The sequence below is a fragment of the Zingiber officinale genome, chromosome 6A (genome assembly GCF_018446385.1).
Source record: "Zingiber officinale cultivar Zhangliang chromosome 6A, Zo_v1.1, whole genome shotgun sequence".
NCBI classification, from domain to species: Eukaryota; Viridiplantae; Streptophyta; class Magnoliopsida; order Zingiberales; family Zingiberaceae; genus Zingiber; species Zingiber officinale.
Genome location: NC_055997.1, coordinates 121,304,762 through 121,325,040, shown reverse-complemented (window position 1 = coordinate 121,325,040; position 20,279 = coordinate 121,304,762). Strand labels below are relative to the sequence as shown.

Below are 20,279 nucleotides of genomic sequence, written 5' to 3'. Positions count from 1 at the left end.
GACTTTTCAATTTACTCTCGATAAAAATATTTGAGTCTAGGTCATTTTTAGGACTGTTTAAAAAAAAAAAATTGGATGGCTGGACATTATAAAAACTTTATATATAAGATAGAATCGGAACACTGATGAGTTTTGTCTTATCTTCAGGTTCTTTTCACAAAGTAAGTCAATTGTAGGTTATTCTATTAGCAAACGCAACATATATTTTAGGATTTGAAAATAAAATGAAAAGGATATTTTAAAATCAATAAGATCCGCGCACTGTTGACGTAGACTTTTCATGTGGCTGTGATGACCATCGCCTTCAATGGTAGGATTGAGATACCTGAACACTCTCTCCCTTTAAATACTCTCTTCAGCACGATTCTTTTATCTCCTCCTCCCTCCCCAAGTCAGGCCTCCAAGTAAATTGCAAATTGAAGAAGAAGAAGAAGAAATGGTGAGTTCCCTTTTCTTTCTGATCAATTCCAACTTTTCTCTCAGAATACAATGAATCAATCAATCAATCAGGCCTTTCGATTTCCATGGCAGGAAGGAGGAGCAAATGAAGCTGAAACATGGGCTGGTTACGTGAACTGGAGGGGCAGACCTGCCCTCAGAGCCAAACATGGAGGCATGCTTGCAGCTTCCTTCGTTCTCGGTAAAGTAGCTAACGCTTATATACAATCCCTACGATTAAGCACCGCAAGAGAGAAATTCCTGGGAAGAAGAACAAGAGTTGACCTTTTTTTGTTCCATCTAATTTGATGGCGAGATGAGTGAAAAAGTGCAACTTGAAATGGTGCAGTGGTGGAGATAATGGAGAACTTGGCATTTCTGGCCAACTCCAGCAACTTGGTGACCTACTTGACGGGGTTTATGCACTTCTCGCTCTCTCGCTCGGCCACCGCGGTGACCAACTTTATGGGCACAGCCTTCCTCCTCGCCCTTCTCGGGGGCTTCTTATCGGATGCCTTCTTCACCACCTATCACATCTACTTGATAAGTGCTCTCCTCGAGTTCCTGGTGAGTTTTTTCTTCTTCTTTTTATTTTTCCGTCTGTTTTCGATTCGATTTCCGTATGTTAGATCGCAATTCTTGCAGCAGCTGTGAAAATGAGCGTGATATTGAGGCGTAGATTTCTGTAATTTAGTGTTGCGCTCTGTTCTGTTGCGAAACAGGGGTTGATCATCCTCACGGTGCAAGCCGTCTTTTCCTCTCTCAAGCCGCCTCCCGGCGAGGAGGCCACCGGTGGGAAAGCCGCCATGCTCTTCGCCGGTCTCTATCTGACTGCGCTCGGGGTCGGCGGCATCAAGGGCTCGCTCGCACCCCACGGCGGCGAGCAGTTCGACGAGAGCACCGCTCGCGGCCGCAAGGCCCGCTCCACCTTCTTCAACTACTTCATCTTCTGTCTCGCCTGCGGCGGCCTCTTCGCCGTTACCTTCGTCGTGTGGGTGGAGGACAACAAGGGCTGGAAATGGGGCTTTGGGATCTCCACCATCACCATATTACTCTCCATCCCCGTTTTCCTCGCCGGCTCTCCTCTTTACAGAAACAAGATACCCACCGGAAGTCCCCTCACCACCATCGCCAAGGTTCTGCTCGCCGCCATCCTGAATCGAAGAAGCAATTATCAGAGCGCGCGAAACGCAGTCGTCGACATGGAACAGAGTAGTCCCGTTGAGGATATTAAAGAAAGCGAGGCGACGGAGACGGTGCCGGGGAAGGAGCTGGTGTGTCTCAACCGCGCGGTGGAAGGGCGGCCGCTCCATCGCAGCCTCGCGTGCGACGCGAATGAAGTGGAGGACGTCAAGGTCGTGCTGAAGCTCCTCCCGATCTTTCTCTCGACCATCATGCTCAACTGCTGCCTCGCGCAGCTTTCCACCTTCTCGGTGCAGCAGGCGGGGACGATGGACACGCGGGTGGGCCGGCTGACGGTGCCGCCGGCATCTCTTCCGGTCTTCCCGGTCATCTTCATCATGACCATCGCGCCGTTGTACGACCACGTGATCGTGCCCTTCGCGCGCCGCGTCACGAGGACCGAGATGGGGATCACGCACCTGCAGCGAATCGGGACAGGGCTGGTCCTGTCGGTGGTGGCGATGGCGGTGGCGGCGGCGGTGGAGGTGAAGCGGAAGCGAGTGGCGCGGCGGGTCGGGGAGGGGTTTCAGGGGCCATTGCCGATCACCTTCTTCTGGGTGGCGTTCCAGTACCTGTTCTTAGGGTCGGCGGATCTGTTTACGCTGGCAGGAATGTTGGAGTTCTTCTTCAGCGAGGCGCCAGCGAGGATGCGGACGCTGGCGACGTCGCTGTCGTGGGCGTCGCTGGCGATGGGGTACTACCTGAGCTCGGTGTTGGTGACGGTGGTGAACCTTGCTACGTCGTCGGGCGGCGGCGGAGGGCGAAGGGGCTGGCTGTCGGGCGAAAACCTGAACCACTACCACCTGGAGAGATTCTATTTGTTGATGTGCGTGCTCAGTGCGTTAAACTTGGTCAACTTTGTCTTCTGGGCGATGATCTATCGCTATCGATCCAGCAAGAAATAGTTAGACATGATGACTCTTGAATGCTAATCTTGAATTTAAATTATAATTAGATTCACAGATCAACTTTTCCATATAAAATTAAAATTTAAACAAATTTTCTGTTGATGGATTCGATGTTAAGCAACCCATAAGCCTCGTTTTAATGATAATTTACTTGGAAGGTTACAGCAGCTTTATAAAAGAAAAGAACATTTTCATTTTATTGCAAATTTACTTGAATATTTATACCCACCTTGGTCACTCTTTGAAATAGAGCTTGGCATCATTCAATTGTATTACAAAAAGACTTATAAAAGGAGTTTTTTTATAAATCAGTTTTTATTTCGTTTATTTTTAGCTAATTTTAGGTGCAACACTTCTTATTTAACAAGAAGTCAGTGCTATGATTTTTATCTACTTCTTTCTCCTTAGCCATGCTTATACTCTTCAAATTTCTCTTTTTAGTTCAATATTTATCTTATTGTTAATCTTATCTTTTTCTTATTCTATTTTTTGTATTTTTATTTATTTTATTTTATTTTATTTTTTTAGATAATTTAAATATCTAATTTAAATTTCGAAAATGATGGATCTGATTTTACTTAAAATTTCTACCAATCACTATCACTATGATAAATTAAAAAACACGTGTATCGAATCCATAATGTCGAACGTTCACCGTTCGAAAGCTACTATAGACATAAGTTTATTTTTGTGGTGGATATTCGAACCATTCTTTGATTTGTGCCACTCTGCATCTGACTAGGACAACGGGGGACTAGAATATAAGTATAACAAATTCATTGCACTCATTATTATTATAAGATAAGCTTAGATCCTTTAATAGCTTGTTTTAAATTATCTTGAGGTTATTTAAAAAATTGACATCTCTCAGTTTAAATGGTGGAATCTAAATCAGAGAGTAGGATTATAATTAAGAAGCTCTCGGAATTTCAAAACTACCTTCAACATCTTAAAAATATTTCAAATCAAGTTGGTTGACCATCCTCTTATATATTAGATAGAGTTTGGATTTTTATATATTTGAGAGCTATATAATTCTGCCAGACTGCCACGCATTAGGAGAATCGTTAATTGCAACTCTAGTATAATAAATTTAGAAATTGATTGATACCTTCATTGTTTAATAGTAGTTAACTGTTAATGAATGATTAATAGAGATAGAAACAACTATGCGACTCATGAATTATGAACATTATTCATCACAAATCTAATACAGACTGGGTGTCTCATAGCTCGATGAATGATGGGGGTGACACTGTGTGAGAGACAAGTGCGTTTAAAGTTGAATAGACAGTTTGGACTGTTAATAAATTGCCGTATATCATATGCACCTTTTCCATTTGCTTAACACCCAAGGACGCTCAGTTGTAATTTGTTTTTCTATAGACAAGAAATTACCTTTCTTTCGCGTAACATTCTGGAGCGCGCCGATCCTCTGGTCCGCAAAATATGGATCAAAGAATGGGCAGTGGAAAATGATGATCTCTATTTATTTCACACGTAGGATCATCATTCTCTACTAATAATGGAGAATGTTCCATCTTCTTATCCGTGTTTTGGGAATCAGAGTATCTGAGATGAACATTCTCTTGTTAGAATTTTCTTTCACGCGTCAATTTTCTGGGTGTAAAGTGATTGATTCGGTTTTTCTTAGTGTGTACGAGTGTCATGGTGAAAAGAAGAATACGGCTGTCACCCAATTTGCGCCCGTTGATGCTCGAAGATGCTTTCCATGTTGGGATGAGCCGGCTTTTAAGGTGCTGCTTTTTGCTGCAACTTTTTTGTTTTAGGTTTTTATTTAATTGTTATTGCTAAAGTCAAAAGCAACCGATAGATTCTTACGTTTTTTCCTTCACCTTCTAATCTTTTTTACTAATTTTCAGTAGATTAAATTAACTTTTCTCTTACATTTTTTACTTCATTTTCTATTGTTTTTTACTAATGTTCTGATCTCTAATATTTGCTTTGTTAGCATTTGATTGTTTAATCTTATTTGATAAGATTGAACAAGCAAACCAAGAGATTGAGCAAGCAAACCAAGTCAAATCTAAAATGAACCAAGTTCAAATCAAGCTAGCTTGAAGATCTAGTTTATAAAAAAGAAACTAATCCAAAATTGCAAAAATTCAGGACAATGCTTCTCCATCTTTAATCATAGTGGAAATCAAGGATTGAAATTTTGAAATGTATCAGGCACGTTGACAAATATTTACTGTTCCAACTCTGAGACATGAAATCTGGTGAGACACTATATACCTCAAGCACTTCATTCCTCATTGTCACAGTGTCGCTTGCTGATCATTACTTCTCATTGCTCGCCATAGTAGGTTTTCTTCATTACCACTGGTCATAGCAAATAATATGAGGTTGAGATTGAAGCCCCAAGTGAAACTCTAAAATAATAACACTTGAACTCGTTACATGTTAACCCATTAACCATAAACCTGTTATCCATTAACCTAATTCTATATCCCTCTCGTTTAAATTGAGGTGAGCTCTTCTTTGTTCTTGTAGTGATGGCGTGCATCAAGGTAAACCTTGAGGCTCCTCCTTCCTCTTCTACTTCTCATTCTTCTCTTCCTCTATTCCACTCTCCTTCTGCTCATTGATCCTATTGGTATCACTTGTTGGCCTACAGGCACGACAATAATACACCAATATGGTTTGTTCTGACCGAAGATTGAAAGTGAGTGTACAAAATTTTACCTTCATTGAGTCGCAAGATTACATATATCATGTTCTGAATAAAAACAACAAAATCAGCTTTAATTACTTCTGACCGAAGATTGAAAGTCAATTTTATTGTCTTATGTCTTGATTTACTTTGAGTTTTATTCTTATTGTAGACACAGTTTCTGTCAAGTGGTTCCGAAGGGAGTGGACAATGGATTGTTCCTATTACAGTATCTTGTGGTTCTTATGCATCTCAAAAGAAGTTCCTGCTAAAAACAAAATCTGAAAAATTGGATGTTCCAGAACTGACCAATTTAATAAGCACAAGCGATCGAAGCTTTTGGATCAAACTCAATGTCGATCAAACAGGCTTCTATAGAGTGAAATATGATGATGTCCTTGCAGCTGGATTGCGATCTGCAATAGAGGCCAACCAACTTTCTCCAACTGATAGATTTGGTACATGAGTGTTAGATCTTGTCATTCTTTTTGTTTGATAATTGAATGCTCAATACTTGTGTCAATTGCAGGCATTTTGGATGATGCATTTGCACTTTCTATGGCCTGTAAGCAAACATTGTCATTTTTGTTGTCTTCCTTCTGAGAAGACGAGGAATATACACTTCTATCTCAGATAATTACTGTGTTCCTCTCTTCTTCTTCTTCTTTGATGATTTTCTCTTCAATCCTTTTGATTATATAAAATATGTACTACTTTCTGCCAAACAGATTAGTTATAAAATTACTAATATTGCTGCTGATGCGGCCCCAGAGTTAGTGGCAGAACTCAAACAGTTCGTTATCACGCTTCTCTGGCGTCCTGCAGAGTATACATTTTTGCTTTTTTTTTTTTGTTACTTTATTTTGTAGCTATTGTGAAGATATAACTTATCTTTTATTTGGTGTTGGCTAAATGGATCCCCTTTTTTTTCAGTCTCCATTTACCCCTTACACCTTCCATTATCACCAATTCAATCTTCTAACTATACAATATATTGTTCACCTTTGGCTCATTGCCATCTCAGCTTATTCTGGTAGTTAAAATTCATGATGCATGCTTACATTTGCATCTAACTGCAGAATACAACTTGAAGATTTTTTTTAATTGGAAAGATATTGCAATCTGTTATATTCTATTGTTTATTATTTGTTGTTGATGCAATGAAATTGTATCACAGAAAATTTATGCCACAAACTTCCTGTAGGTTCCCAACATGCTCTTGTTTGCAGGAATAAAGTGAGAACATTTGCTATATCTGCAAATTGATGTTTTGTCTCTGATATCTTCTTAATTAGCTTAATCATTATCTTGAAACTGAATAGTTCTACAGAAGAGGCAGAAAAACTATTGGCAGAAATATCACAAATTTATTTTAAAACCTCATGTTTATTTCTGCTGTAGCACCATCTGGGTTACGTTTGATTGGGTGTAATGTAATCTAGCTTGTAATGTAATCACATTTATAATGTAATGTAATGTAATCTTGATTACATTACTATGTTTGGTAATATAATATAATGTATGTAATCTTTGATTACAAGGATGATTACATTCTTTTGTTTGGTATCCATTAATTTTTATAAGGAATGTAATTCATATTATTATAAAATGACAAAAATATCCTGCGACTTCTATTGACGGTCACTGCATCTCTGTCAGAACTTGCGTCCGATGACCGATGACGGCCGACCAGCGACCGGCGACGACCGGCGGCGGTGGCCGACGGACGGGCGGCGGGCGGTCGGCGGCCAACGGGCGGTCGACTAACTAGGGGTATATTCGGCATTCAAATTTTGGTTAAACAGTGACCTCGTAATGTAATCGGATTACATAGTATTTGCTTTGTGTAATCAAGAATTATAAAACTTCACTACTTTTTATAATCAAGATTACATTACATTACAGGTTTAAAGTTAAAACAAACAAAATAACCAGCCTTGTAATATAATCCTGATTACATTATAAGACAAATTACATCCTACCAAACGTAGTCTTATTTGTAAGACCTACACTTTTATTTAGCTTTCTAGCCCTATTATTAGAAAGGGGTCTTTTTTAACTTTTGAAAATTAAGATTAGTGTTGTCAGCGTGTAGAAATTCCTATTTTGCTAATTCTTTTTAAACATTTTGTATTTCCATGGGTGTCTCCTGTAGGGAATATAGTCTAATTTGTCTTGAAAGAAGATTTAGCTAATGTCTGAGTTTATTAACACAAAAATAAGCTTGAACTCTGTGTCCTCGGGAAACATATTCATCTATATGCTGACCAGTTGTGCTTGCATAATTTAATCCAAGTTATTGGCAAAGACAGCAGAAAAAGGAATGAAAATCAGACCGTCGTGTGCTTATTTATGCCTTGAATTAACAGCATGTAGGAAGTGCTGACATTGCATGGGTGTGTCCTTGATGATGATCAAAATAGAAAGAAAAAAAAAATCTTTTTTTGATGAATTAAAAAACAAACTAAAGGATGCCATTGTGATTTGCCCTAAAGTTTTTTTATTTATTTATAGCAATAAAAAGTTTTAACGATGGTGCTCTCAATAGAACAAACTTAATGTAAAAAATATAATTTTTGCACCTTTTTTTATGCTGCTTCAATTGCTAAGTGGTTTTTGATTTACCCCGAGAGAAGCTAGAGTGAGAAATAAAGCGAAATGGCTGAGTAAAATCAAACACTTTGATTGTTAGATAACTGAGGAAAGGGAAGGATGGCAGCGGTTATTATATTTGGTTAGGCTTTGATAAATGATAGATGAGAGATCGATCAATTGGAGGCGAATGATTGCCGACTTGGATGTGCATAAGAATAATTGTATAGATCAGGGCTTCGACTAAGCATTTGTTTACCTCAGAGGAAAAAAATAGTTTCAACCGAAGCACACGAGACTATGAGAGTCAAGGGATTTGACACTGTTTACTTGGTTGGAAGTACTGGAAAGGGCTCCAAGCTCTTTCCCGGGAGACTAATATGCCACTTTATAAAATTTAGCGCCATACTCCTTCGGCCGAAGCCACTTTATAAATTATTTGTCTTCGTAATCGTCGTGATGATGTTGCATTTGTTGCTGCGCTTGATAAGACCAGAACTTCGTACAGTACGGTGATCACTACTTTTCAGGTAGGAAATTATAATTAAATGCACAGATCAATTTTTCCATATTAAATTAAAATTTAAATAATTTCTGTTGATGGATTCAATGTTAGGGCAATTCACAATCATCATTTATAAAGTGAAAGTGTGAAAATTTTCATAAGCCTCATTTATAAATTCTTTTTTATTTCATCAAATTTTAGCTAATTTTAGGGATAACACTCCTTAATTAACAAGAAGTTAGCAGTTCAGATCTTTTGGTCCACAATACATCACTCTCCATCAATAATAAAAATCACTCAAAAGTTAGTGCTATGATTTTTTTAAATCTATTTCTTTTTTACTTGGGAAAGTTTATACTCTTCAAATTTCTATTCTTAGTTCAATATTTATCTTATTGTTAATCCTTATCTTCTCTTATTCTATTTCTTTATATTGAACTAGAATATATAGTAAATATCTTTTTATATATCTTTCCATCAATAATATATTGTCAATTATGCTAAGTCTAGTCTGGCGTCCTTAATTCTATAAAAAAAATTATTTTATTTTAAATATTAAATTCTTAAATGGATATCTTTGAAAAATAAAAAGAATGATGGATAAAGAAGAAACATAGCTCCAGGACACGGTGAGATGTAAGTAAGGCGGGATAAATCCAACGGCAATGATTCGATTCTCACGCAATCCCCCACGGAAATGGTTCGATTCTCACGCAGCGTATTCTCGGACGCTTGTGGTGTTCGAAATGTTGGGCCGTTGCGATGATCTTTCTGGATTTGGGCCCCGGATCGTCTACGCAACGAATAAAGAAACATAATGACCTTTTTCTATTGTTTAACGCCTTAGAAAAGCTTCCTCTCCTGTTAAACACAGGGCGGCGCCTGCGTGCGACCTCGAAAGCTAGTGGCGAAGAGCTCCAGGTCCAGTGATTAACGATGGCGTCAAGCCAGAGCATCGATCTTTTCAAGTCCCAGGCGAGGCTTCCTAAATTCGCCATCCCCAGGCGATACGATCTCTTCCTTAGGCCCGATCTCTCATCCTGCACATTCGCTGGCCTCGCCGAGATCGCCGTGGACGTGGTCGGTGACACTAGGTTTTTAGTCCTTAATGCCGCTGACCTCTCCATAGACAGCGGTTCCGTCCTTTTTAAGAGTCCGAGTGTTTCTAAGGTAATTTTGCAGAGTCCGATTTGATTTTAAAATGATTTTTAGTTGTGTTTTATGATCATTCTCGATCGTCTCAGGATCTCCGTCCGTCGGAGGTTGTATTGGTGGAGGAAGATGAAATCTTGGTGCTTCGATTTGATGATGTTCTTCCCAGTGGGGAGGGATTTTTGGGGATCGGCTTTCAAGGAACGTTGAGCGATAGAATGAAAGGTTTTTATCGAAGGTAAGTAATTTGTTTTTCTAAAGGCAAGAAATTACATTTCTTTCGCATGACATTCTCTTCCTAGAATTTTCTTTCGCGCGTGTCAATTTTCTGGATGTAAAGATTCAATTTTTCTTAGTGTGTACGAGTATAATGGTGAAAAGAAGAATATGGCTGTCACTCAATTTGAGCCCGCTGATGCTCGAAGATGCTTTCCATGTTGGGATGAGCCGTCTTTTAAGGTGCTGCTTTTTGTTGCAACTTTTTTTGCTTTAGGTTTTTATTTAATTCTTAACAAAGTTATTGCTAAAGTAAAAATTGCAACGCTTAGATTCTTATTGCTAGAGTCAAAATTGCAACGCTTAGATTCTTACTTTTTTCCTTCAACTTCTAATCATTTTGACTATTTCTCAATAGATTAAATTAATTTTTCTCTTACTTTTTTACTTCATTTTCTAATCTTTTTTTGTACTAATGTTCTGACATCTAATATTTGCTTTGTAAGCATTTGATTGTCATAAAATTTATAGTAGATACAGATACAATTTTTCCAGTGCTCTTGAATAACCCTCTATGATCTTTTTGAAGTGAGATAATCCTAGTTGATTTCATTTTTTTCTGTACCCATACTTGCTTGTGCTATCTCCATGATGAGCATAACTTCTGTTGCACCTTCATATGTGTTTCAGGCCACATTCAAAATAAAATTGGAGGTTCCATCTGATTTAGTAGCTTTATCAAACATGCCAGTTTTGGAGGAAACAATTAATGGGCCTGTTAAGATTATCTCCTTCCAGGAGTCACCGGTAATGTCTAGTTATTTGGTAGCCATAGTGATTGGTCTGTTTGATTTTGTGGAAGCCTCAACATCTGATGGTAAGACCTTGCTTTCACTCTGTTTAATTTTGTGATTAAGCATATTGATAATCATGTTATTCACTATGCGTTTATAGGGATAAAGGTTCGTGTATACTGTCAAGTTGGTAAGACTAGCCAAGGAAAATTTTCACTAGATGTTGCAGTGAAGACATTGGACTTGTATAAAAAGTAATGGTGATGAGTTTGTGACCTGTGTGCTTGATTTTAGTTCATTTGTGCTTCATTTATCACTAAGTACCGTCTGTATTGAAAATTGTTTCCTCTGGGTAGTACCCTACTTGATAATATAAAGTAAATATTGACAGGTATTTTGCTATTCCATACCCACTTCCCAAGTTGGATATGGTTGCCATTCCTGACTTTGCTGCTGGAGCTATGGAAAACTATGGTTTGGTCACATATCGTGAAACAGCATTGTTGTTTGATGATCACCACTCTGCAGCTTCAAATAAGCAAAGGGTAATTTCTTTGCATTTTCACACATTTTTTTTCTTCTTTCCTAATAAATTTGTAGTATTACGAAGAAAAAGGTAATTATAAATTGGTTCCCTCTTTTTTTTTATGCAAGTAATTATTTCCTATTTGCTCATGGAGTGACTTGTATATTTTTAATCGAGAAATGATTTGCTCAAGGAAAAACTCAAGGATAGACATGTTGCTCATGTTGTTTGATTTGCCATGAATGTATGTGTCTATCCTTGAGTTTTTCCTTGAATTTTTTCCTTGAGCATATCACAACTCTGTTGTATGAAGCAGAATGCAATTTTGCATCATTATTACACAACCCCGCTATTGATTCATTTTTTTCTTATAATATTTTAGGATTGTGAAACATAATATATATTTTGATCCTTTAGGAAAGTAATTACTTTATATTTTGCCAATAAAAAGTTGCATATTTTTTTATACTTGCGTATTAAGTCTTAGAAAATGAAAATTTGTAGGTGGTCGTTGTTGTAGCTCATGAGCTTGCTCACCAATGGTTTGGGAATCTTGTAACGATGGAATGGTGGACTCACTTATGGTTGAATGAGGGATTTGCAACATGGGTATTCAAGTGTTTCCTTTTATTTCATACAATTGAAGACTAGTTATGTCAGTGATGAAACAACTACAATCTTGCTTTTTGACGCCTCCTTTTTGAATTCAGGTCAGCTATCTTGCAGCCGATTCTTTTTTTCCTGAATGGAAAGTCTGGACGCAGTTTCTTGGTGAGACGACCGCTGGACTTAGGCTGGATGCGCTTGCTGAATCACATGCTATTGAAGTAATTTTTAATTGCAACCTTAGTTTTACAACAAGCTTTACTTATTGCTAGGGTCCAATTTTTGTATGGATGAAGTTTGCTCGAACTTTTAATCATTCGCTTATAGAATTTGCTAATCTTGGTGCGTTTTAGGTAAGTTTCCATTATTTATTTTTATGATAGATACAAATGTAAAAAATTAATTGACTGAAAAAAGATTCCATTTTACCTAGACTTTCTTTGCCATACAACTCAACCTCCTTGTGAGTCCATCCATCAAATACCAACATCCCAACATCAACACTTCGAGCTGTCACCAGGCACCCCTATTGAATGAATTTAAAATTTTTTAGCAACAGTCCTGTCAGATACTTGAATCCACACCGACATTGATTACTCATATCCTAATTCAAGTAACATAGCATATCATATAGTTTAAGTTTTGTGTTTGTGAGGTTTCAAAAATGCTTGTATTTGACATCAATGCAGTTACAGTACAGTGCATATCATGCATATACCGTATGCAAGTATACGTCTTATCCATTACTCTAAAATATTATTCAAAAAATAATTTAGCATTAGTTTTATACTTATATACATAAAATGTATTATACATATCACACCTTTAATAAAAATTGTCCATAAACAAATAGTATATACCTAGCAAATAACAAATGCAAATAAAACCAAGTTTTAAGCATAACTCGAATGTTTGTATGAAAAACATTAAAATATTGATGTACGAATTTGGTAACATGATTCAGACAACTTTGAAAGCTGATGTCCAAATCTGGCAACCTCCACAAGATGTAAAATCTTCACACTCTGTGCTCTCTTATATCAATGGTGATTAATTTTTTTTCTAATATGGCCCATAAATGTTGGACAGGGGGGTATAAATAAATCTGCTGCAGTTTCTTAGCCAAGACAGCTCATTTCTTTGCAAATATTTTTGCAGCGTCACAGAAAGCATGATTGAAACACCTTTCCCTTTCTAAACAAACTATGATCTTTTTTTTCTCACTTCTTTCTGTTTGAATTCTGGATAAAACAAATTCACTTTGCATTCAGTATATTGGTAAAGCTATTAAGTTAGATGAAACTAAGAAACTACCTTGGTTTATGTGAGCTGATTAAAGATAAAAAACAAATATGAGATTGCATATGCATTTAGGTATATGCAGTTAGTGAAGCAATGCATATGCTCTAGGACTTCTCAAGGACTTGGTAAGAACTGGTGCAGATGTATATTTAGACTTGCTGATTCTCTAAAGACCAACATGTAAAGATAATAGTAACTTTGAGACTTTGACATCCTTCCATGGTGTGATGGTCTAGCTTTGCAAATTACAATTACGTCTAGTGTGATTGCCATGTATTTTTTTTTTTTATTATGCTACTGTGACAAGATTGTATATAAAATTTAGCTCAAGTTATAATTTCCCAGGTAGATATTAATCATGCTAGTGAAATTGATGAGATATTCGATGCTATAAGCTACAAAAAAGGGGCCTCAGTGATTAGGATGCTGCAAAGTTACCTTGGTGCTGAAAGTTTCCAGGTTTGGCTTTTACATTTCCTGATTTTTTTAGCAGTTTTTTTTCCTTGTACTAAGTATGCTGGCTCATTATTTTTTCTTTTACATATTACTTGACCACTAGTTTTTATAGTTAAAATCTCCCACTTTTTGTGTTTAAGATTGAAAATGTTATATGGTAGAAGTCTCTTCTTTGAATGTAAGCAATTCAAATTGTGATGTCATTTGTTGTCCCATGTGGATCCCCTTCTTGTTGACTGAATAGGTTTCTATCCACATGTCAATTTACTTGTCATGTTACTGCACTGACTATTTGATTGCGAAAATTCAGAACAATGCTTATCCATCCATCTATAATCATTGTGGAAATCAAGGATTGAAATTTTGTTCTGTGTCAGCCAGCATGGACAAAATTTAGTGTTCCAACTCTGAGACATGAAATCTTGTGAGACAATATATACCTCAAGCACTTCATTCCTCATTGTCGCTTGCTGATCATTGCTTGCCATAGTAGGTTTTCTTCCCTACCACTGGTCATAGCAAATAAGATGAGGTTGAGATTGAAGCCTCAAGTGAAACTCTAAAATAATAACACTTAATCCTGTTACATATTAAACCATTAACCATAAACCTGTTATCGATTAAACTATTCTCTATCCCTCTTGTTTAAGTTGAGGTGAGCTCTTCTTTGTTCTTGTAGTGATGGTGTGCATCAAGGTAAACCTTGAGGCGCCTCCTTCCTCTTCTACTTCTCATTCTCCTCTTCCTCTATTCCACTCTCCTTCTTCTCATTGATCCTATTGGTATCACTTGTTGGCCTACAGGCACAACATTAATACACCAATATGGTTCTGACTGAAGATTGAAATTCAGTGGACAAAATTTTACCTTCATTGAGTCACAAGATTACATATATCATGTTCTAAATAAAAACAACAAAATCAACTTTAATTACTATTGTTAATTGATCGACTAGCTACTTATTCCAAAAGCTTGAGTTAGTAGGGAAGTAACCAATTTATATGTCATCTCTCCTCCGTCATGTGTGGAGATTCCTAATGTTATAACTTTCTCTAATTAGAACGTAGAGCTATACTATTGAAGTTCGATATATCCTGTCGTTGAGTAACCTTGATATATTGACATGATGCTGCACCCATGTAACAAAGCATGCAAATATTAGGCTTGGGAAGTTTTTTGGATAGATCAGTAGGGTTATTACATAAAAGGTCTTCAGAAGTGTGGCTTCTAATGAAAATGTTCCTTTGTATCCTTATGTGGTGCTTTCTTTGACAGAGTTGAGATTTAACTACCTATGTAGCCTTATCTTGTCAGTTACTACCTGACAAGGATTTTCCTTAGTCTCTTTTCCCTTTCTTATTGTGCAATTTGGTGATCAAACTCTAATATTCTATTCTCAACTTTGTAAAGTACTAATGTGTTAATTCTTTTAGAGATCATTGGCTTCCTACATAAAAAAATTTGCCTGGTCGAATGCGAAGACAGAAGACTTATGGGCTGCCCTTGAAGAGGAATCAGGTGAACCAGTAAAGATATTGATGGAATCTTGGACTAAGCAGAAAGGTTATCCTGTTATCAATGTAAAAATCAATGATGGGAAGTTGGAACTTGAGCAGGTTTCTAAATTTCCTCCCTACTAAAACATGCCATCTTAAATCTCTTGACATTTCAAATACATAAGACATTAGAAAAAGATTGTACACATTTTACATATCTAACTACACAATTTTATTGTCTTATGTCTTGATTTACTTTGAGTTTTATTCTTATTGCAGACACAGTTTCTGTCAAGTGGTTCCGAAGGGAGTGGACAATGGATTGTTCCTATTACAGTATCTTGTGGTTCTTATGCATCTCAAAAGAAGTTCCTGCTAAAAACAAAATCTGAAAAATTGGATGTTCCAGAACTGACCAATTTAATAAGCACAAGCGATGGAAGCTTTTGGATCAAACTCAATGTCGATCAAACAGGCTTCTATAGAGTGAAATATGATGATCTCCTTGCAGCTGGATTGCGATCTGCAATAGAGGCCAACCAACTTTCTCCAACTGATAGATTTGGTACATGAGTGTTAGATCTTGTCATTCTTTTTGTTTGATAATTTAATGCTTAATATTTGTGTCAATTTCAGGCATTTTGGATGATGCATTTGCCCTTTCTATGGCCTGTAAGCAAACATTGTCATCTTTGTTGTCTTTGTTGGCTTCCTTCTCAGAAGAAGATGAATATACACTTCTATCTCAGATAATCACTGTGTGTTCCTCTCTTCTTTCTTTTTTTGATGATTTTCTCTTCAACCTTTTTGATTATATAATATATGTACTACTTTCTACCAAACAGATTAGTTATAAAATTGCTAATATTGCTGCTGATGCTGCCCCAGAGCTACTGGCAGAACTCAAACAGTTCCTGATCACGCTTCTCTGGCGTCCTGCAGAGTATACATTTTTGCTCTTTTTTTTGTTACTTTATTTTGCAGCTATTGTGATGATATAACTTATCTTTTATTTGGTGTTAGTTATATGGATCTCCCTTTTTTTTTAGTCTCCATTTACCCCTTACACCTTCCAGTATAACCAATTCAATCTTCTAACCATACAACGTACTGTTCACCTTTGACTCATTGCCATCTCAGCTTAATTCTGGTAGTTAAAATTCATGATGCATACAATGTACTGTACCTTTGACTCATTACCATCTCAGCCTTTTCTGGTAGTTAAAATTCATAATGCATGCTTACAGTTGCATCTAACTGCAGAATACAACTTGAAGATTTTTTTTAATTGGAAAGATATTGTAATCTGTTATATTCTATTGTTTATTCTTTGTTGTTGATGCAATGAAATTGTATCACAGAAAATTTATGCCACTAACTTCCTGTTGATTCCCAACATACTCTTAATTTGAAGGAATAAAGTCAGAACGTTTGCTATATCTGCAAATTGATATTTTGTCTCTGATATCTTCTTAATTAGCTTATTCATTATCTTGAAACAAAATAGTTTTAGAGAAAAGGCAGAAAAACTATTAGCAGAAATATCACAAATTCATTTAAAAACTTCCAGTTTATTTCTGCTGCAGCCTGACAACTATTATTTGCAAGATCTACTCTTCTTTTATTTAGCTTTCTGGCCCTTTTATTAAAAGGAGGTCTTTTTTTTTTTTAACTTTTGAAATTAAGATTAGTGTTGTCAGTGTGTAGAATTTCCTATTTTTATAATTTGTTTTGAAAATTTTGTATTTCCATTGGTGACTCGTGTAGGGAATATAATCAATTTGTCTTGAAAGAAATGTCTTAAGCCAGTGCACTGGCATCTGGGTTAATTATAGTGTTCAATAACATCTTACAGGAAACTAGGTTGGGATTCCAAAATTAATGAAGGCCACTTGGATGCTATGTTAAGAGGGGAGCTCTTGACTGCTCTTGCCCAGTTGGGTCATGATCTTACTATCAAAGAAGCAGTCAGACGTTTTTATGCCTTCTTAGATGACAGAGATACAGCACTTCTTCCTCCTGATATAAGAAAGGTACAAGTTTGGTTATTAATGATCACATGTCATTTTCATGTACTCACTATTGATATTTTATGAATTGTTTTGTAGGCTGCTTATGTTGCTGTGATGCAAACTGTTGACAGTTCAAACAAAAAAGGATACGAATCTCTTCTTAGAGTTTACAGAGAAACTGATCTAAGCCAGGAAAAAACTCGTATATTAAGTAGGTTGATCTCATTTTGTGAAAATAATTATTTTTATTGCCAACTTTTTTTTTTCATCTTTTACTTGTGTTTTTATAGGTGCTCTAGCATGCAGTTCTGATCCTGTCATTATTCTTGATGCTCTAAACTTTGTATTGTCATCGGAGGTGACTTAGATTTTCATTCTTTATAATTTAGATTTTCATTCTTCATAACTACTTGCTTTACTATGTTTGAATCTTGACAATGTTATGCCACGACTACTTTTCTATGTTGTTTAAAATCTATTTGAATATTGTATTTAGGTCCGGAATCAAGATGCTATTCATGGGCTTTATGGAGTAAATATAGAAGGACGTGAAATTGCATGGACGTGGTTAAAGGTACATATTGCACCAGCTGTTAGTAAGATTCACCTCACAAGAACATGATGTAAATTGATCGTGACCACATAAACACAGGCCTTGAGAATGCTTTTGAAACATACAATACTAATATTGCATATTGTGGCCTGGTTCATTTGAAACTTTTTATAGAGCTTAAACCAAGTTACTCTGCATGCATTAAAGGCAATTTAGCACTAGATCTCAAGAATCTACTGGAAAGTAAGTGCAGTAAAGTGTAGTTTTTTTATAAATGAAGAACTTGTTTGGGCAGTGTACCACATAGATTATCATTGCATTCTGGAAAAGTTGTAAAACTCAGATCGGTGGATTTAGCAAAAGGTCTGTTATGTATTCATTGAATTCAATCTACTACAATGTTATGTATTCATTGAATTCAATCTACTACAATTCAACAGCTGCTTTGAACAGCAAGAAGAAACTATCATTGGTGATAATCAGGTCTCTTATTTCAAGTTGACTTAAAAACACTTGGTCTATAGCTGCTGAAAAGTATCCTTGCCTTATTTATGATTACATTACTATGCTGGATTGTTTGTTATTGTGTTTCTACCAATGGTTACTTTGAACAACTCACATCTATGGTAAAGTTGCAATCAACTGGTCAAAATAGGTAAAATGAAAATAGGTGTTTAGAATAATGCACCTAAATGACCGTAATTGGAAGAGGACCAAGTAGAAATATGATGTTTGTACCATCTTTTTGACACTAAATTTCCCTACATAATTCTAGATTTTGATTTTGGCAAATGGTTATGATATTGCTTTTTAAATACAGGATAACTGGGATTACATTTCGAAGACATGGGGCTCTGGGTTTCTAATTACCCTTTTTATCAGTTACACAGTTTCGCAGGTATACCTACAGCTCTTTTTTAAGTTTCTTTGTCAGGTGAAATGCATGTTTTCTACACTAACATGGTGATGTGGTTGTTCTTAAGTTTGCCTCGGATGAGAAGGCCAATGAAATCGAAGAATTTTTTGCAAGCCGAACCAAACCTTCGATTGCTAGAACAGTGAAGCAAAGCATTGAGCGTGTTAGAAACAATGCAAAATGGATCAAGAGCATTAGAAGCGAGGAGTCACTTGCTCAGACGATAAAGGAGCTAGCAAACAAGTCCTAAAGAGTTTTTGTTGCATTTGCCATCGTCCATGTTGAACGCTAACAGTCACGTTTTATGTGGGATTTAATTTATTTGCTTTAATGTTCTTATAGTGTTCGTAAGCAAATTGTCTTAGTTTATTAACAAAAAATAAGCTTGAACTGTCTTAGGGCAATATATTCTCTTATATACTGACAAGTTGTGGTTGCATAATTTAATCCAAGTCATTGATAAAGATTAGACAAATTACTGAAAACCAGACCATTGTGTGCTTATTTAATATTTATGCCTTGAATTAGTGCCTAATTTAATCTCAAGCAGCATGTAGGAAGTGCTGACATGGCATGGGCGTGTCCTTGATAATGATCAAAATAGAAAAAAAAAACTTTTTTTGATGCATAAAAAAAAAAGAAAAAGGATGCCATTGTGATTTGCCCTAAAGTTTTTTATTTTTTCCTTTTTTCTAGCAATCGAAAATTTTAAGCATGTGCTCTCAATAGAACAAATTAATGTTAAAATTATAACATTTGCACCCGTTTTTATGCTGCTTCAATTGCTAAGTGAATTTTGATTTCCCCCGAGGAACAAAGCGAAATATAATAAAGTCAAACGCTTTGATTGTTAGATAACTGAGGCAAGGGAAGGATTACAAGGTTTATTATATGGCTAGGTTTCGATAGACGAGAGAGCGATTAATTTGAGGTGAATGATTGCCAACTTCAATCATCATAAGAATTAGGGGTGATCATGGATCGGGTTGATTCGGTTATTGGGATAAAAAATTATCCGGTCCTACTAGATCAGATAATGTAAAATCGGGACCTACATTCAACCCTATATCCGGCGGTTCTTATGTTTCAGATATCCGACGGGTTATCAGTTATTTGGATATCCGATCCTATATCCAATGAAATATAAAATATAAATATAAATATAACAAAAAAAATAATTTTTTTAAAAATGATAATAGACATTACTCATTACACGTTATAGCAGCTAATCGGAAATAACTATTACAACGTGTAGCAGCTTATCGGCAGTAGTTACTACAACGTGTAATAGCTTATCAACATTAGTTGCTACAAGTAGGGGTGATCGGGTCGGGTTGGTTCGGTTATTAGGATAAAACATTATCCGACCCTACTAGATCAGATAATGCAATATTAGGACCCTACATTCGGCCCTATATCCGGCGGATCATTTTTTTTCGGTTCGGTTCGGGTCGGTATAAGCGGGTTGATCAGTTTGACAGATTGACTGCTCACCCCTAATAAGAATAGACGAGGGTCTCACTAAGCGTTTGTTTACTTCGGAAGAAAAAAAGGAATAAAAATTAAAACGATTTCTCTCTCTCTTTTTTTCTTTTTCAATCATTCAACGATCGTATTTTTTATATAAAAAAAAAAACACCGTGCTCCCTATAAAATGACATAACTGTCATTTAGTACAATTTTAATTATTATTCGGGCTATATCTCATCCCTAAATCAAACGTGTTGTACCCGTTATAATTTCATAGCTGTTCTTGTAACAATTCGAAATATTTTAAATGATATTTTTTAATCTTAAAATAGAGCAGGATTCCATCCAATTATCAGTTATAACTTTCTGAATAAATTTTAATTTATTATACTATGCGTTCTGTCATGTAACGGGAGTCAAAAATTAACATCCGACTTCTAGACTTAAGAGCAAAATTATTGCCAACTCATCAATAAAGTCA

General features: G+C 36.3%; 2 protein-coding genes across 2 annotated transcripts; both read left to right on the top strand.

The window, feature by feature from the left end:
• The first annotated feature begins 252 nt into the window (after window positions 1-252).
• LOC121997806 (protein NRT1/ PTR FAMILY 4.6-like) lies at window positions 253-2,574 on the top strand. Its single transcript, XM_042552431.1, has 4 exons — window positions 253-439; window positions 532-640; window positions 788-1,005; window positions 1,161-2,574. Exons 1-4 carry the CDS (start codon window positions 437-439, stop codon window positions 2,523-2,525), a joined length of 1,695 nt encoding a protein of 564 aa, XP_042408365.1. The 5' UTR covers window positions 253-436; the 3' UTR covers window positions 2,526-2,574.
• Window positions 2,575-9,130: 6,556 nt separating this feature from the next.
• Window positions 9,131-18,816, top strand: LOC121997805 (aminopeptidase M1-like). The gene is made up of 19 exons (XM_042552430.1): window positions 9,131-9,469; window positions 9,544-9,689; window positions 9,808-9,910; window positions 10,358-10,544; window positions 10,622-10,715; window positions 10,853-11,006; window positions 11,492-11,596; window positions 11,698-11,814; window positions 13,241-13,354; window positions 14,785-14,967; window positions 15,127-15,412; window positions 15,484-15,605; window positions 15,693-15,790; window positions 16,703-16,880; window positions 16,956-17,070; window positions 17,150-17,217; window positions 17,356-17,433; window positions 18,233-18,310; window positions 18,396-18,816. Exons 1-19 carry the CDS (start codon window positions 9,236-9,238, stop codon window positions 18,576-18,578), a joined length of 2,643 nt encoding a protein of 880 aa, XP_042408364.1. The 5' UTR covers window positions 9,131-9,235; the 3' UTR covers window positions 18,579-18,816.
• The last annotated feature ends 1,463 nt before the right edge of the window (window positions 18,817-20,279 follow it).